Below are 19308 nucleotides of genomic sequence, written 5' to 3'. Positions count from 1 at the left end.
GTTGTCATGAGTTAAGCAAGCATGGCGGGCTACTTAATTGCATATTTTCATTTATACCATGCTTTCTTTTTTTCTATGTTATTACTCCTTTTGTGCTTTAATTGCTACTTGCCTTTACTTGTTAAATTTATCCTTTCATTCGTTACATGCCTCAAATTGCTATATGCTTTCATGTATCCATGCCTTCATTTATTGGGCCATTACATGCTTTATGCTTTTATATATCTTTAATTAGCCACTTTTACTTGTCTTGTGTCTTTATTTGTTTAATTGCCTTATTTGCTTCCATTACCCTCTACTATGTATATTGAACTGCCTTAGAGACTTTATTTGTTTCCTTTTACGTTATGTGAGATATGCCGTAGCTGGTTGTAGTATTATAATATGTATATGTGTGATCGGGTTGCACGCAATACCGGTATTCTCACGACCCAAAATCCCAGCCATGGGGTCGTGATGGTGCCTAACATCTGCTTGCTAGGAAAGCCAATATTAGCGAAAGAATTAATCAGCTTATCAATTTAAAAGCAAGATATTAAGAATCAAATATTAAAATACTCTGAATATATATAATAAGTCCATAAGTAACGTTGTCTATGCTAATCCCAAAAATTCAGAGTCACAAGTACATGAGAGACTAAAATGGTACAAATATAGTCTGAAATGAAAAACAACTGTTCGAAACAAGATAAACAGTAAAACAAGATAGGAAGGGGACTTCAGGGACTGCGAACACTGTGCAGCTCTACTTCAAGTTTCCTAGACAGATCTGATCCGAGCAATCTTCCCTATGCGCCGCTAGGACCAATATCGGGATTTGCACAAAAAGTGCAGAAGAGTAGTATGAGTATGAGCGACCCCATGTACTCTGTAAATATCGAGGCTAACCTCGAAGAAGTGGTGACGAGGCTATGACAAGACACTCACTATAAACCTATACGAATAATAAATAGAACACAACGAAAATATAGAGAAAATGAATAATCTCATAAGAACGGGATCGGAAGGTCAACTAACAGAGGGATCCAGAATAACATCATCTCATAACCTCGTATCATAGTACATAAAAATAGAACACCACCGTTATAAACAGTTACAACACATCATTTCCCCATGTGGCGCGTAACACAATCCCAATATCATTTCAATATCTGTTACGGTGTGCAACCCGATCCCAATATCATATCAATATCTGTTGCGACGTGTAATTTGTTCCTATTAACAATTCATTTCATTGACAACTCAGCACAACCAATTCTGAAATTCCAGCATAAAAGGTACTAAAGCGTATAAAACACCAAGGAACTATGAGTACAAATAGGTAACAACCAACATCTCATATTCACAAACCTCGACAAATCATTAACGCAAGAATAGCCAAGGGCTCATATAATTGGATATAACATGATAAAGTTCAACAAGTAACGTAAATGCATTAAAGGCAAGTAAAGGCATGAAACAATGAAGATGTCCAATTAATACAGGTGGGAGCATATAGCAAGTAAGCAGATATTGATCGAAGAATGAATAAATAGAAACAAGTAACGAATAAATGACAGGTAACAAGTAAGGCATAAATAACAAGTAATGATATGTAGCAATCATAGCATGTAACGAGATACAACATGGAATAAATGATGACATAAAGATAAATAGCCCACCTTGTATGCCTTAACCCGTGACAATACATATACACTCGTCACCTTGCATATACGTCATCCCACACATAATTCACGTAGAAAATAGACCAAACAAGTCATAATTCCCTCGAGTCAAAGTTAAACACGATACTTACCTCCTTCCGAAATCAAATCAACAGCCAACCACGACTTTTACTTTAGAACAAGCCTCTAAACCAACCAAATCTAGCCAACTATCATTCAAACAATCAAAAACAAGCTTTAGAAACTACCCACGAATGAAAAATATTCAATCTTTAGCTAAATTAAAAAGGTCAACAAAAGTCAACTCCGGGCTCGCTTGGTCAAAATCTGAGATTCGGACCAAATCTCGATTAGCCATTCACCCCCGATCTTGGATACGTGATTTGTTTCGAAATCCGAGCTCAATTCGAGGTCTAAATCTCAATTTTACAAAATTCCTAAATTCTACCCAAAACCCCTAATTTCTACCTTGAAATTCATAGATTTGATGTTAAGATTTATGGAAAAGTAATTGAAATTGATGGAAAACTAGTTAAAGTTGATTACCGATGAATTTGGGAAGAAATTCCTCTTCAAAAATCACCTCTAGAGAGTTTAGGGTTGAAAATAGTGTGAAATGAGCTAATTCCTGTTTTCTCAACTTTTACCCAGCTGCAGGTATCGCAATTGCGAACTCTTGTTTGCAATTGCGATGTTCGTAAATTTGAACTAGTGATTTCAATTACGATCAGTTCCTAGCCCAAGAAATGTTGCAAATGTGAAAACGAAATGCGAAGGTCCCTCCCTCCGCAAATGGGAACCAAGATTCGCTTTGGCGAAGCTTCCCCAAGCTGTCCGGAGTCGCAAATGTGACACACCAACCATAATTGCAATTACCCAACCTTCGCAAATGCATCTCCTTCTTCACAAATACAAAGTGCCCCAATCCCATCCCCTTTCGCAAATGCGATTCCTTGACCGCAAAAGTGATGCTCGCAACTGCAATCTAGACCTCGCAAATGCGAGATCTGCAGGCTATACCAACAACAACTGATACTCAGCTATACCAAAACACTCCAAAATTTTATTTGAAAGAGCAAGCCAGAGAAAAGAAGCGTTTAGATAATACCTTTATAGCTAATCTCATCTACTGAAAAAGGGAGCCCCCTTGATCACCTGAAGAGATTTTTAGGCAGAATTGGCATAATTATTACCGTGAGGATTGAGCTGCCAAAAGAGATTATCCTCCTTTGGGCTGGAAGAGAAGATTTATGCAGTCCATAGAAAAATAAAAAGAATAAAGTATTCTGAAGCCAAATGCTCTTGGATGGGTAGTTGAATAGGGGGATAAATCCTTTTTTCTCCTTTATATTGAATGTAGTCAATCACTTTGAGGTCATGAGAACCTTGTGATTTGATATAAATTATGGCATGCATCTCTGAGGAGAGTGGCGCGGCCAAACATCATCCCAGAAGCGAATCAGCTTACCATTGCCCAACCAAAGTCTAAAACTTGCTCGCTCACTCAAATCATCAAAACAATATCAAATATCAAGAATCGATCATCAAAACTCAGGGATTTCGAGTTTAAAACCAAATTTTCCAATCATTCACATAATCCACCGAAATGCCCTTGGGTCACTCGGGACCCCAACCAAACATACGTACAAGTCTAAAAACATCACACGAACCTACCAGAATCTTCAAAATATCGATCCAAGGTTGTTTACGAAAAACGTTGACCGCGGTCAACTCAAACCTCATTTCAAGTAAAATAAATCACATTTTCTTTGAATTTTTACGCATAAGCTATCCGGAAATCGACATAGACTACGCACGCAAGTCATAAATCATCACATTAAACTACGATAGGTCTTGGAACACGAAAAAAGAAGCTAGAACTCAAAACAACCTATTGGGTCGTCACAAGTATTGATGGTGTATATGAGATTGGGCTGCACACCGCAACGGTATTGATGTTATATATGGGATCGGGTTGCATGCCGCAATGGTATTGATGTTATATATGGGATCAGGTTGCACACCAAAACGGTATTGTTATTATGTGTGGATCGGGTGGTGCGCCGCAACGAAGAAGTTGTATTGCGGTTATTCTTGGTTATTGATTTTGTGACCGTATTGCGTTGTGACACTGAGCTTATTTTGTTGTCTCTTGATTCCATTATTATTTTCTACTTATACTAGTACAAATTTTTAGTTAGTGCCTCATCATAGCCTCGTCAGTACTTAGTCGAGGTTAGGCTCGGTACTTAAGGAGTACATGGGGTCGGTTGTACTCATACTACACTTTTGCACTTCTTGTGCAGATATTGGCGTTGGTCCAGCGGCGCTTAGAGGAGATTTTCCCAGACCCATTTTATCAGGAGACTTGAGGTAGAGCTGCACAAAGTTCGCAGACTCTGAAGTTCCCTTCTTATCTACTATACTGTATATTTTCATTTCAGACAGTTGTATAATTATTTCAGACCCTATTTATAGTACTTTTAGTAGCTCATGCACTTGTGACACTAGTTTCTGAGATTAGCATAGGTAGCGTTACTTATGTATTTCATAGTATTTCAATCTTTAATTATTAATGTTTTGCTTTTAAATTGTTAAACTGGTTAATTCTTTAGCTAATGTTGGCTTTCCTAGCAAGCGGATGTTAGGCGCCATCACGGCCCCGTGATTGGGATTTTGGGTCGTGACAGTACTCTTAGAGGTGTCAATTGATTGGAAATATTGTTGTGACTTACTGTATAAACTAGACCCCCCCCCCCCCGTATTTAGAGGATACACTTTTAGAGGCTTTAGCGGCAATTATTTATCAGCAATAAAGTAATTGTCGCTAATTTATTCACGAAACCGAATATTACCGGCCAATAAATATTTATCGGTAATTAGTATATTTTTAATGGCCATATAAGAGAATAGACGGTAAAAATATTATTTTTCTTTTTGGTATTCCCTCCAGTTTTATTTTCCCTCTAAAACCTCTTCCGCATAAACCTTGTAAAGCCGCTCAACTTTTGAACAAAATACGCTAAATTGCCAAAACAATATACGCTTGAAAACGGCACCAACCATCTCCATCTCCCTATATAATCGCCGATAAGTTTCTGTCTCTATCTCTAGGATTCGATTGGGTGGGTTAGGGGTTGATGAAAAATTACTGTTTGTTGGATCTAGGGTTTCGATTATCGAAGTATAATCACCGGCACCATTTCTATCGCTGCTAAGTCTTATTCCCAGCCGTTGCAATACTATTTTTTTGGGTCGTTGCTGCTCAAAAAACAGATTTTAAGAATTCTTGTTAATTGTTTTTGATTGTATGGAATTAAGTAACGAGAATACCTTATCGTCCTTAAGCTTTACTGGCCATTATATGTGGCATATGAAATTTTATAGTTTCAGTCGTTGTCCTATGTTTTTTACATGATGTATCAAAAATATAGTAATAAAGTGTTTTTCTATCATTCTATGCATTTTGTGCAATTTGTTGCTTTATTCTTCACTAATACTAATCATTTAATTTAGGGAGATGTATTAGGAAAAAATTTCCATTCTTGATAGTCCCTGTCGTCTATTTGATGTGCGAAGTTTTCAACTTTTTATTCACTTTAAAGTTTAAACTACACTTTAGCATATCTGATGTGCTTCTTATCTAGCTTTTAGCATTTTTGTGCTGAAAAACAGAGATTGCAATTTACAATTGCTTGAACTTTTAGATTCATTTAATTACAGTTTAGAAACCTCTCTGAGATATATATTGATAAATCATTTTATAAGAGATTTTCTTATATTTCTGTGATCCTACCTTTAAATTTAGCAATCTTCGAATAGAAAAATGTTGCACTCTACTAAAATAATATGTTGGTTTTAGCTTTATTGTTTGAAGGAAAGGCTCGTAGATGATCAGTTTGAGCATATCTACAACTTTTTTCAATTTCGGGTTTCTGGAGAGTATATCTTCTATTACAAATATGTGTCTGACTTTCTTCTCATGATATCATTTTTTTGATAAGCTAAAGATTTAAGCATACAAGGAGGAAACCAGTCAAATGTCTAATTTTCTTTACTGTTGCTTAACAAAGTTATTAAGGCATCGCTTAACTCTCAGTCTTCTCTTTTTATGTAGGTTTCGAGATTGTTACTGGCATCATTCTCCTTCACCTTCTTATCTTCATCGTCAAAGTATTCTTCTTACCAGGTACCCAAACACTTGATCCTAAGCCGATTTGTGATTTGTGATGTCCAACTATGACAGTTTGTGATTTGTAGAGATAATTGTTTTTGTGTGTTTGCTATGTTGTGATTTGTGATATTTGAATGCTGTTAAATTGGCGGGCAATTTATTGAATTGATTCCTATGTTTTCCCTAATGTTATATGTTCACTTTCGATTGTTATAGGCTATTCATAGCAGACTATACATAAAGAAAATCCTGTTAATTTAAGTGTAAAGTAATTCTATTTGAATTGTCGATTTAGGTGGACTAAAAGATGGATTGTAAACCAGAAGCTTATGTTGCACAACGCACACATCTTCTTGTTGATGACAATCATGACTTTCTAGGGACTATTTTCTTAGTTGAGTGCTGCTTCTATCTGTTGTTCGTGAACCAAACAAAGCACAAGCAAACACTAAAAGGTTAGGGAATATAGAGAATACCAACCTAACTAAGAGAGGATTTGTTACCTGTAGAAGAGTGCTTTTTAAATCAACTGATGAGAATTCTTCGTGTGGAATTAAAGTTGTTTGACATTGGTTTATAGGAAATAAAACTGAAGGGGGTTCAAAAATGAGACTAATTTGGTGAAACCAAAGACGATCCATGACACTTAACAAACCTATGCTATATTTTTCTGCCATGGTTATGCAAAGAATGAAGTGAGGAACTAATGCATAAGAATGAAGGCGGGCAGAGGGTATCTTTTATTGGAATAAATATTTGTACTATACAACTGGAACATAAGAGTGAAGGAGAGTTTTCCATGTTTGTCTTCTCTAGAGTGTACAATAGACCTTCTGGAATTTAAATTGCTAAACATTTCTATTTACTATCTAAAACAGTATGTTCATATACTATGATGACCTGTTTCAAGTTTAATGTTCTTAAATCATTCCAAATTCGTCAAACTCCTGGCTCACAAAATATCATCACTTTATCTCATGACTTGTTTGAAGTTTATTTTGAATCATTCCTAATTCATCACACTCCTCTCACAAAGACATCATCAGTTTATCTCTTCATTAAATCTGGTTGTTGCCTTGTGAGTGTCACTAAACATTTTCCCATGTATATGTATTAGCTTGTACAACTGAGATGTTAGCTCTTTCAGTGTGGAATCAAGCAAATACTAGCCTTTGTTGACTTCTGTCTCGGTAATTTCTTTTTATTGGGCAGTATATTTCATCTTTTGACATAATTATTTTGTAATTTCAGGTCACACAGTCTAATGTTCGATAATTTAGCGGGTGAAAGATTTCAAAATGACGAAAAGTTGTGGAAATCATTTGAAGACCATCATTCGTTTGGATTAGTTATATAATGATATTAGTTATTTAGTTCAAACAATATAAGTTTATTTTTTAAGTTACTGTGACATTAATATCTTTTATTAGTACTTCCTTTTGTTAAGATTTAATGAGATATATTATATTTTTTGAATTAATATTAAATATTTTATTATTTGGATCATATTCTGGATGAATGTAGTAACTATTATTAATGGTGGCTAAATTATTGCTATTACCTCTTGTTACTTGTGCTAATTTAGCTGGATATACCAGCTATAAAATTGGATGAATAAAGGGCAAATTAAGATATTTTCACAAGGGATATTGCAGCCATTATAATTGTTGGAAAACAATTGTCATTAAAAATATTGACTTTTAGTGGTTATTCAGTTAAACATAATAGCAATTAAAATGGATGCTAAAAGGGCAAACTAAGATGTTTTTAGAAGGGATACTATAGCCATTTTAATTGCCACAAAATAATTGACGTTAAAGATGCAAACTTTTAGCGACAATTATTTTGAATTTAGCAGCTATATAAATGTATGCTAAAGGAGTATGATTAATCGTTTTGGATTGAATTTAGCAACCATTATAATTGTCGCAAACAATTGCCATTAAAGATGCAAACTTTTAGCGGCAATTATTTTGAATTTAGCGGGTATATAATTGGATGCTAAAGAAGTATAATTAGCCGTTTTGGATTGGATTTAGCAGCCATTATAATTACCGCAAATAATTGCCATTAATGATATTAATTTTTGCGGCAATAAACCATACCTTTTACCAGCTTTTGCTAGAAAAGTCGCTAAAGGCTTTGCCGACCCCGACTTCAGCAGCTAAACACCAATGGCCGATAAATGATATAGCGGCTATTATTATTGCCACTAAAGCCATTTTGTATTGCCTCTAAAGCCCCTTTTTGTTGTAGTGGTAATGGATCAACATCTCAATATCTTCGAGTCATATCTATATAGGATCAACTCTACCGTGGATTGACTGATAAATTTTTAGTTTAAATTACCAATTATACCAAACAAATTCTTTATAAATTATGGAAATATATTATAGTTGCTAAACAATAGAATAAACTTGAAAAGGGGAGGAAACAAAACATAACAATTCATCATGGAAAGAGAAAAATATTATTGGATTCGCATAAGGATACCAAATCTAAAGATTATTCCTAATTATACCATCAGACATGTGTAACGACCCGACCGGTCGTTTTAATCTTTAGCGTTATGTTCGGTGGTTTAAGGTCTTGAGTGGCTTCATATTATGTATTATGACTTGCGTGCATTATCGGTTTCGATTTTTGAGTGATTCGAGATTGATTTGGAAGAATGATTCTCATTTTAGAAGCTTTAAGTTGGAAGAGTTGACCAAGTTTTACTATTACGTATTTGAACTCGGAACGGTACTTTGATGGCTCCAATAGATTCGTAATGTGATTTTGGACTTGAGCGTATGCCCGAAACTGAATTCGGAAGTCCCTAGGTTGATTTGGCTTGTTTTGCCAAAGGTTGGTGATTTGAAGGTTTAGAAATACCTTAGGTTTGACCGTAGGTTGACTTTACAGCTATCAGGTTCGGATTTTGGTTTTGAGACTTAGAATAGGTCCGTTTTGTTATTTGGAACGTGTCGGCAAAATTTGGTGTCATTCCGAGTTGGTTTGATAGGAATCAGATGCATGGTTGTTTTTTAGAAGTTATTGAGATTCATTGTAAATTTCATGTGTTTTGGTGTCTTATTCGTGGTTCCAGATGTTATCCTTAGGTTTTGATCGTACGAGCGAGTTCGCATGATGATTTTAAACTTGTGTAGATGTGGCGACCCGATAGATATTTTGAGTACTAGCCTTTATTTTCTTGTTACGAGACCTCTTTTAGTTCCATTTGATGTTTCTCGATTAGTGCGCACAGTCCGAATCTTTTTTCGAAAAGTTTTCAGGTAAATATTTGTAGAAAATATGATTTTTGGCTTTAAAAATAACTTGAGTTGACTACGGTCAATATTTTGTATAAAAGATCCCGGATTGGTATTTTGACGATCCCGGTGGACCTATATCGTGATTGGACTTGGGCGTATGCCCGAAATTAAATTCGGAAGTCCCAAAGTTGATTTGACTTATTTTGCCGAAAGTTTGTAATTTGAAGGTTTGAAAATTTCCTATGTTTGACCGTAGGTTGACTTTATGGTTATCGGGTTCAGATTTTTGTTTTGAGACTTGGTATAGGTCTGTTTTCCTATTTGAAACTTTTTTGCAAAATTTGGTGTAAATCGGAGTTGATTTGATATAATTCGGGCGCTCGATTGTGAATTTAGAAGTTCTTGAGTTTTCATTAAAATTTCATGCATTTTGATGTCCGATTCGTGGTTCTAGGTATTATTTTTGTGTTTTGATCATGCAAGCGAGTTTGAATGATGTTATTACATTTCTGTGCATGTTTAGTTATGATACTGAGGAGCTCGGTTGAATTTTGGATAGGCTATGGACCATTTCGGACTTAGGAATTGCTGGTTTTTTCAGCTGTTACTGATTCTGGTGCTTTGTGCTTCGCGATCGCGAAGCTACTCTCGCAATCACGAAGGGGAATTTGGGACTAGGGCGTATTACTCTTCGCGAACGCAAGGAACTGGTCACGAATGCGAAGTGGAGGGGGGCTTACCCTTCGCGAATGCGAAGCTTTGTGGGGACCTGGGGGAGGCTGGGCTATTACTCTACGCGAATGCAGGCTGTGGCTCGCGAACGCGAAGGTCAGGGGGTCAAGCCTTCGCGAATGCGAAGAGTTCATCTCGAATGCATATGCCATTTTGGCCGGAGTTCTTCGCAAACACGTCAGGTGCTTCGCGAACGCGAAGAACACCTCACGCCCCGGTATTACAACATTTCAAAGAGGAGATTTGAGCCATTTTTCACCATTTTCAAGTTTGAGCTCGGCCTAAAGGCGATTTTGAAGAGATTTTTCAAACCAACTTCATTGGTTAGTAAATTTTAACTTGTTTTATTACATTTCCATAAACACCCATTGATTTTACCCTTCTAGGATTTTTTATGGTAGAAATTAGGGATTTAGGTAGAAATTGGGGATTTTGAGAAATTGAGATTTAGACTTCGAATTGAGGTCGGATTTCAAAATAAAACATATAACTAGGCTCGGGGGTGAATGGATAATTTAGTTTTGGTCTGAATCTGGGGTTTTGACCAAGCGGTCCGGGGGTTGACTTTTGTTGACCTTTTCCAATATCATCAAAGATTAAATTTTTTTCACTCGTGGGTAGTTTCTAAAACTTATTTAGAATTATTTGAACTATATTTGGCTAGATTTTATTGGTTTGGAGGCTAATTCTAAAGGAAAAGCCGCGGTTGAGCATTGATTTGGTTGCAGAGTGAGGTAAGTGTCGTGGTTAACCTTGACTTGAAGGATTAGGACTTGTTGGTTTATTTGCTATGTGATTTAAGTGTGGGGATGGTGTATATGTGAGGTGACGAGTATATATACATTGTCATTGGGTTAAAGCATACAGGTGGAAATTGTTTCTTTGTTCTAAGTTGTTTCATTGGCTATGTTTTCAATGCTTAGGTTAGATTATTACTTCTTTAATTATCCGCCTCGTATTTATTGTTTATTTTAAAGATGTTGGGAATTTTGAAATTTGAGTTTGATATCATGGTACTATAATTGAAGTGAAATTGCTTCCCGCCTTGCATTATTAATTCGGATTTGTATTGTTGCTTGGTGAGGAAGAGTGAAAAGCACGAAAGGTGTTGTCGTGCCTTATTTGCATACATTATCATCTATTTGAGAGGATTGTGAAGATTAAAGCACGAAGGCTGATGTCATGCCATTTTATTTATGATATTACATGGTGAGGATGGGAGTAAAAGCATGAAGGGTGATGCGGTGCCATTGTTGATTTTATTGCTTTACTTGGTGTCTGGTTGATGATTTAATTGGTTTAATTATTATTGTTCATTAGAGGAAGATTATTTGATGGTTTTGTACTTGTCGTATGTATTGTACTCCCCTTTCTACATGCCCCCTCCCAGTTAATATTTAAATTGACCTACTTGTTATTCTATTGCATTATATGTGTGTGTGTGTGTGTATATATATATATCTGTACAGAATTTTACGTAGGTGTCTTGTCCTAGCCTTGTCACTACCTCATCGAGGTTAGGCTCGACACTTACGGAGTGCATTAGGTCGGTATTGATCCCTGCGTCGTTTAGAGGTGCTCTGCTCAGATTCAGCTATATCGAAGATTTGAGGTATAGATGCACGACGTCCGTAGCCCTGAAGTCTCCTTCTTTATCTATTATACTGTTTATCTAGTTTCAAGCAATTGTACTTTGCTTCAGACCATATATGTAGTATTCTAGTTGCTTATGTACTTGTGACTTCAGATTTCTGGGAATAGTTAGTATCGCGTTATTTCTATTAACACTGTGTTAAATTCTGATTTTATTTATCCTTGAAAATCATTACTTTGTGTTAATTGTTAAAAATTGGCTAATTAATTTAATAACGTCGACTTGCCTAGCAAGTAGATGTTAGACGCCGTCACAGTCCCGAGGTTGGGAATTCCAGGTCGTGACAGTAGATGTTTGATATGGAGCCCCGAGGGCTCGGGTGAGTTTCGGACGCGCTTCAGAGTGTTTGAGAGAGGTTTAGATTTTTGCTATTGTTCAGGTCTCGCATTTGCGACCATTACTTTAGTGAGATCATACTCGTTGTTGCGATTGTGGGTTGTTGAGGAAGGGACCTCGTATTTGCGAGGAGTATATCGCATCTACGTATTATGGAGGTTCGCTTTTGCGAGATGAAGGCCGCATTTGCGAAGAAGTAGTGGTCTAGCAGCCTTCGTAATTGCATAGCCAACCTCGCAAATACGATAGAGGCCTGGGTTGGGGGGAAGGTCGCTTTTGCGACCAACTGGCCGCTTTTGTGAAAAGCCAGTGTTCGCATTTGCAACATTTTTGTCTCTTTTACGATGGGTTCAGAGTTGTTCATTCGCTTTTGTGAAGGCTTCTATGCTTTTGCGAGGGTTTGCATTTGCGAACCCCATGTTGCAAATGCAACACCTACAACTTGTTTATAATTGAGTATTACGGGACTTAGCTTCATTTTATCATATTTTTGAACCCCTGACTCGGTAAGAGGCGATTTTGAGGAGGGATTTTCACATACAACTATTGGGTAAGTGATTTTAATCAATTTTCAATTATATTACATGATTATTTATGAGATTTAACATCAAAATAATGAGATTTGAAGAGTTTTTTGGGATTTGACTATGTTTTAAAAAATAAAAATTTGAGATTTGTGAGTCAAATTGGACTCGTATTTGAAAATAAAATACATATATGGACTCGTGGGATTATGGATAGTCAAGATCTAGCATTGGACCCGGGTTTTGACCGGGCGGGCCCGGAGTTGATTTTTGTTGACTTTTGAAAGGTTGTGTAAAGATCTTAACTTATTTATTGGAATTCGTTTCTCTTGCATTATTTGATATTATTAAGTCGATATTGATTAGATTCGGGTCGAACAAAGGTGAATTGTAGAGGAAAGACATTTTTAGACTACTGATTGAGGGCTTTTAAGGTAAGTATCTTGCCTAACTTTATGTGGGAAAACTACCCCGTAGGATTTGGGTTAATTTCACTATTTGAATTATGTGGAAGGTGTATGCATGAGGTGACGAGTGAATGCATTTGCTTATATGTAGAAATTGACCGGTTTAGACTCATAGGTCACTTATATGCATTTAATTGAAGTTGTTAGTACATGTTATATCTTTCATTGTTGAGGTTATTCATCCATTTCATTGTGTTGTTGTAATTCTTGTGTTGATTTAATTTCCGTACTCTTGTTTTATTGTTGCTGTTTTTTCACTCATTGTTGTTGAGTCGTGGGCTAGGTATTAATGTGGTACTGGTATTGTTGTTATGGAAATATTGTGTCATATAGGCACGTGTGGTGCGAGTTGTTATGTTGTGTTGTTGTCTTTTTGGCACATGTGGGCCTGTTGAGAGGATTGTCGGGGTATTCACATGAGATTCTTTCGTGCTATTGTTATTATTTATATTGCATATGCGGTGAGATAAGGCGCGCTATATACATATGTTGGATTTGCGCATGTGGCGAGACAAGGTGGAATTTTTATTTATGCACGTGTGGTGAGATAAGGCGGGCATTTACTTTATTGTTGCGCACGCAAAAAGACAAGGCGAGCTATGTCGGGGATGATTTATGATGGCCTGGGGGCATCGTTATTGATTATCTTCTGTGGTGGGGTAACTATCTTGTGTGTGTCATGCACACTACGATTTTTGATGTGTTGTTTCCATTGTGCTACTCGGTGTCTCTAATTCTACTTGTTGACTTGAGTTGTGATAGTACACTTGCACATACATACACCGTAACATGTCACCTATACCAGTCCAAGAGTAAGAATCTTGATGTTCATTGATCATGTGCATGTATTCTTGTATATCTGCCTTCTGTGTGTGGATTGGACTGGTGGCATGTGAGTTGTCCGTGCATCAGGTGAGTTGACCATGCGGATATGAGATATTGTTACTTTTGGCACGTGAGTTATCCATGTGGATATGAGATACTTCCAGTTCACAAATCCTCCACTTAGATGGGTTAACATGTCTCGCCACTCCTCTTGCCCGTGCGGTGTAACCCAGTGTCTCATCCTTTCGTTATGGCTCCTAATCATGTTACTGATGCCCACAAAATAGTCGTCGGTTGCCTCCCTCTGAAAAAATGTTTTGTGGCCTATATCTGGAGTAGTAGGTTGCTGTTGTACCCTATTTTGCACAAGTAAAAATAAACTACAAGTTATAGTACTCTACAAGGTTAATTGGAGTTTGGAGTCGCCACCTAGTATTTAAGGTACACTAGGACACTTATACTATACTATGTTATGTACACTTTAATTAAGATTTGCGAAATCGTTGAGATTCTTGGTAAGGGTTCAAGTTATCTCGTGGGGAAGGTGTATCCCTCAAGATCCACAAAATGTGATTCCAGTGGACTCTATCAAATAAGGGAGGGATTAAGTAAATACTCACTATTATTCACAAAGAATTCAAATAAGAGAGTAATTAACATGTACCCAAATGAATATTTAAATACATAATAAATCATGTGCAAATAAAGTATGTGAGAGACTCTGTGTATTTGAAATGGAATAACTAAGGTATATCAACTTGTATGGAACATGTGCAAAGTGCACGAAGGAGTTGTATTCCAAATGTCACAACCCAGAAAAGCCAACTTATCATGTTGGCGCCTAACACACTTGCTAGGCAAGCCGACAATCACATAACAGCTAAACATTTGAGTAAACATATTTTGATAAGCTCAACAGCGGAAAATCTCATAAGCATCTGATAAAAATAATTGAAATGCTACTACAACTACCCAGCATCTGGTGTCAACGAGTACATGAGCACTACTAAGTATCAATATAAATAATAACTCTAATACAAATTGTCTGAGTAATAGAATAGTTCTGAAGAAAATAAAAGGAAGGAGAATCAAGGTATGCGGGCGACATAGCAGTTACCTCAAAGTCTCCGAGCAGGTACTAGCACAGATCTAGCAATCACCACGTCAAGATGTACCTGGATCTGCACACGAAGTGCAGAGTGTAGTATGAGTACAATCGATTCCATGTACTCAAAAAGTAACAAAACTAACCTTGGGCTAAAAGTAGTGACGAGCTCAGAAGGATACAGTCAGAACTAATATAATGAAAACACATGTAAGATAATGACAATGACAATGACAATAAATAACTCAAAGAAACTTCCATATTTAGCTCGTTCATGGTTCAAAAATTTAGACATGCTTTCAAGTATAACAGTTAAAGCCCAACACAGATAAAACATGTAAATTATCAGTTAGCATGAGGAATGGTGCATCTCTATGCGTACATGTCAAATATGCATGTCAAATGTATGATATCACAGATATTCCCCCTTACTCGCACTCTCAAAGTACTCAATTTGTTTATCTCAAATGCCCACTCATCACACACACAAAACCACTCAACACTGTACGGATGCTTGACATCAATGCCCCTCACCAAAGCACGTGTATATATATCATTGTGCCTGCGCTCATTGCTGGTATGTCAGACTCTGGAAGGGCAGATCCTGCCCAAGCACTAATATAAAGCCTGTAAAGCTTGCTGCAGCATGCAGACCGATCAACAATAATAAATAATAGTAAAACCAGTATGGCATGTTGTGGCGTACAACTCGATCCACAATATCACTCATAACACGGCTCTCAGCCCCACCTCAGTCATCAATCTCTCAAGTCTTGAGGCTCACAACTCTCGTACCACTCAGCCCAAACAATGATAACATGTGATGTAACAACGAATGATAACAGAGACTAAGATATGATATGCAAATAAAGAATTATGACTAAGTACATAATTGCATGTAAAGCAGATAACTCAAAATAGCAGAAATAACCTCATTAGGTCTCAATTAAATAAGCACATAGCCTAATCATGATTTTTAACAAGAATCACAACTCAATTACTCTAACACATAGGAATTACATGGATAAAACAAGACTCGATATCAACATAGTATAAGAATCCAACCGGATCTTAGTTACCACGGTACACGCCCGCACGCCCTTCACCTAGCATGTGTGTCACCCCAACACAAACCATATAATACGTTTTCCAGAGATTTATACCCTCAGTTCAAAGTTTAGAAGTGTTACTTACCTCAAAACGCGCAACTCACTACTCTAACAAACCCTTGCCTCGTGAATTTGCCTTCGAATGTCTCGAATCTAGTCACAAAATTAACCAAAATCACCTCAAACACAAAATTCACAAAAAGTTAAGAATCAACCTTCGAATATCTCAAATTGATAAAGCTAAGATCTTTAACCAAAATTAAAAAGTCAACCCAAAGCGTTAACCCCGGGCCCACACCTCGAAACCCGACAAAATTCAAAAAATCTGGACAGCCTTTCACTAACGAGTCCAATCCTACCAAAATCATCCAATTTCGACTACAAATCGACCCTCAACTCCCTAAATATCACTCTCCAATATATAGTCCAAAATTCTCCAAATTTCATCTCAAACACACATAATCTAGGTGTAAAAATTAATGGGTAAACAGTATTTATCAATAAAAGTGATGAATCTTCACTTACCTCTTCAATTGTAGCCAAAACCCTCTCAATAATCGCCCAAAGTACGAACTTCAAAATCCCAAAAATGAGGAAAACAACTAAACCCTTTGATTTAAAACACTGCCAGGCATTTCACACTTGCGCTTCGATTTTCGGTTCTGCGGTAAAAATTGTGCATCTATGCTTCCCACATAAACTCCATCCCACCGCATCTGCGGTCCAATGCCCGCACATGCAGAAATTCTCCGCATCTGCAGCTCTTGTACACCCATTCGCCTTCCGATTCTGCGGGCCTTCCATCGCATCTGTGGATGCACTTCTGCGCACCCACGTCCTTTTTTGTAGACACCCATGCTCATCTCCTCCTTTGCACCTGCGGTCACATGCAAGCACCTGCGGCCTCGCAGGTGCGATAAATCCTCGCATCTATGCATATACCCTCTCTAGCCAAATCTTGCATCTTCTCCAACGTGGCCGCTTCTGCGGCTCCACACCTACGGCCAAAATGTCGCAGGTGTTGTTACACCAGAACTGAAGCCATCAACATTTATCTAAGTCTGAATCCATTCCAATTTCAATTCGAATCACACCCGAGGCCCCCGGGACCTCATCCAAACATACCAACACATCCTAAAACATGATACGAACTTAGACGAAGCCTCAAATCACATCAAAGAACATCAAAATCACGAATCGCGCACCAATTCAAGCCTAACGAACTAATGCATTTCCAACTTATAAAACCAATGTCGAATCATACCAACTCTGATTGGCCTCAAATTTTGCACACAAGTCATAAATGACACTACGAACCTACTCCAACTCCCAGAACTAAAATCCGAGCCCGATATCAGCTAATTCAACTCTCGATCAAACTTCTTAACTTTCCACATCATCAACTTTCCAACTTTCGCCAAATAGCCTCAAACCAATCTACGGACCACCAAATCAATAACCGGCCATACGCCTAAGTCCAAAATCATCATACGAAGCTATTGGAGATATCAAAACTTCATCCCGGAGTCTTTTGCACAAAAGTCAAACTTTGGTCAACTCTTTCAACTTAAGCTTCCAACCTTGGGACAAATGTTCCAATTTATTCTGAAACATTCCCGAAATCAAACCAACAACCCCGGCTAGTCACATAACCACAAATGATCATAGAAGAAGCGATAAATAAGGGAACGGGGCTACAATACATAAAATGATCGGCCTAGTCGTTACATTCTCCCCCTCTTAACCAAACGTTCATCCTCGAACGGGTCTAGAATCATTCCTGAGTCTCAAATAGGTGTGGATATCTGCTACGCATCTCCCGTTCGGTCTCCCAAGTAGCCTCCTCGATTAGTTGGCCTCTCAACTGAACTTTAACTGAAGTTATATTCTTTGATCTCAACTTTCAAACCTGCATGTCCAAAATGGCCACCGGCTCCACATTATAAGTCAAATCCCCATCTAACTAAACCGTGTTGAAGTCCAAAATATGTGACGGATCTCCATAATACTTCCGGAGCATAGAAACATGAAACATTGGGTGAACACCCGATACACTAGATGGCAATGCAAGCTTGTAGGCCACCTCTCCAATCCTCTTAAGCACTTCAAAAGGGCCATTATGCCGAGAGCTCAACTTGTCCTTCTTCCCGAACCTCATCACACCTTTCATGGGCGAAACTCTGAGAAATACCTTCTCTCCCACCATATATGCAACATCACGAACCTTCCTATTAGCATAACTCTTTTGTCTAGACTGTTCTGTACGAAGCAAATTCTGAATCAACTTGACTTTCTCCAAGGCACCCCGAACTAGATCGGTGTCCAATAACCTAGCCTCCCCAGGCTCGAACCAACCAACTGGAGATTGACACTGCCTACCGTATAAGGCCTTATAAGGAGCCATCTGAATACTCGATTGGTAGTTGTTGTCGTAGGCAAACTCTACAAGCGATAAGAACTGATCCCACAAACCCCCAAAATCCATAACCCAAGCGCATAGCATATCCTGCAAGATCTGAATGGTGCACTCAGACTGTCCGTCCGTCTGGGGGTGAATATTGTACTCAACTCAACCTGTGTGCCCAACTCTCGCTGCACTGCTCTCCAAAATTATGATGTGAACTGCGTGCCTCGAACAGAAATAATGGACACTGGCATGCCATGAAGACAAAGTATCTCACAGATATAGATCTGAGAAAGCCGCTCTAAAGAATAGGTAGTCACAACCGGAATGAATGTGCAGACTTAATCAACCGGTCCATAATCATCCAAATAGCATCAAATTTCTACAAAGTTTGTGGGAGTCCAACAACGAAGTCTATGGTAATATGCTCCCAATTCCACTCAGGAATCTCAAGTCTCTAAAGCAAGTCGTCCGGCGTCTGATGCTCATACTTCACCTACTGATAGTTCAAATATCAAGCCACATACTCCACTATATCTTTCTTCATTCTTCTCCATCAATAGTGTTTCCTCAAATCCTGATACATCTTGGTGGCACTCGGATGAATGGAATACCACGAGCTATGGGACTCCTCAAGAATCAACTCGCGTAACCCATCCACATTGGGCAAACAAATCTGACCCTACATCTGCAACGCCCCATCATCTCCAATAGAAACCTCCTTGGCATTACCGTGCTGCACCGTGTCCTTAAGGACAAGCAAATGAGGGTCGTCATATTGACCCTCTTTGATGCGCTCATACAAAGAAGACCGAGAAACCATGCAAGTTAGAACCCGACTAGGCTCCGAAACATATAAACTCACGAACTAATTGGCCAAGGCCTGAACATCTTATGCTAGCGGTCTCTCACCAACTGAAATATATGCAAGGCTACTCATACTCACAGCCTTTCTGCTCAAGGCATCAGCCACCACATTGGTCTTTCCGGGATGATACAAAATGGTGATATCATAGTCTTTTAATAGCTCCAAGCACCTTCGCTGCCTCAAGTTTAT

At 37.9% G+C, this 19308-nt stretch overlaps 1 protein-coding gene and 1 long non-coding RNA gene across 2 annotated transcripts; one reads left to right on the top strand and one right to left on the bottom strand.

Moving 5' to 3' along the window:
* The first annotated feature begins 4617 nt into the window (after positions 1-4617).
* Positions 4618-7284, top strand: LOC104121131 (uncharacterized). The gene is made up of 2 exons (XR_691837.4): positions 4618-5853; positions 7090-7284. It is a non-coding gene; the product is annotated as an uncharacterized lncRNA (long non-coding RNA).
* Positions 7285-17810: 10526 nt separating this feature from the next.
* Positions 17811-18251, bottom strand: LOC138895917 (uncharacterized). The gene has a single exon (XM_070180673.1). The coding sequence runs from the start codon at positions 18249-18251 to the stop codon at positions 17811-17813; it is 441 nt and encodes a 146-aa protein (XP_070036774.1).
* Between the last annotated feature and the right edge of the window lie 1057 nt (positions 18252-19308).

Source organism: Nicotiana tomentosiformis, chromosome 7, assembly GCF_000390325.3.
Source record: "Nicotiana tomentosiformis chromosome 7, ASM39032v3, whole genome shotgun sequence".
Lineage (NCBI taxonomy): Eukaryota > Viridiplantae > Streptophyta > Magnoliopsida > Solanales > Solanaceae > Nicotiana > Nicotiana tomentosiformis.
The sequence above is the reverse complement of the archived record's forward strand: the minus strand, read 5'-3'. Positions and strand labels throughout refer to the sequence as shown.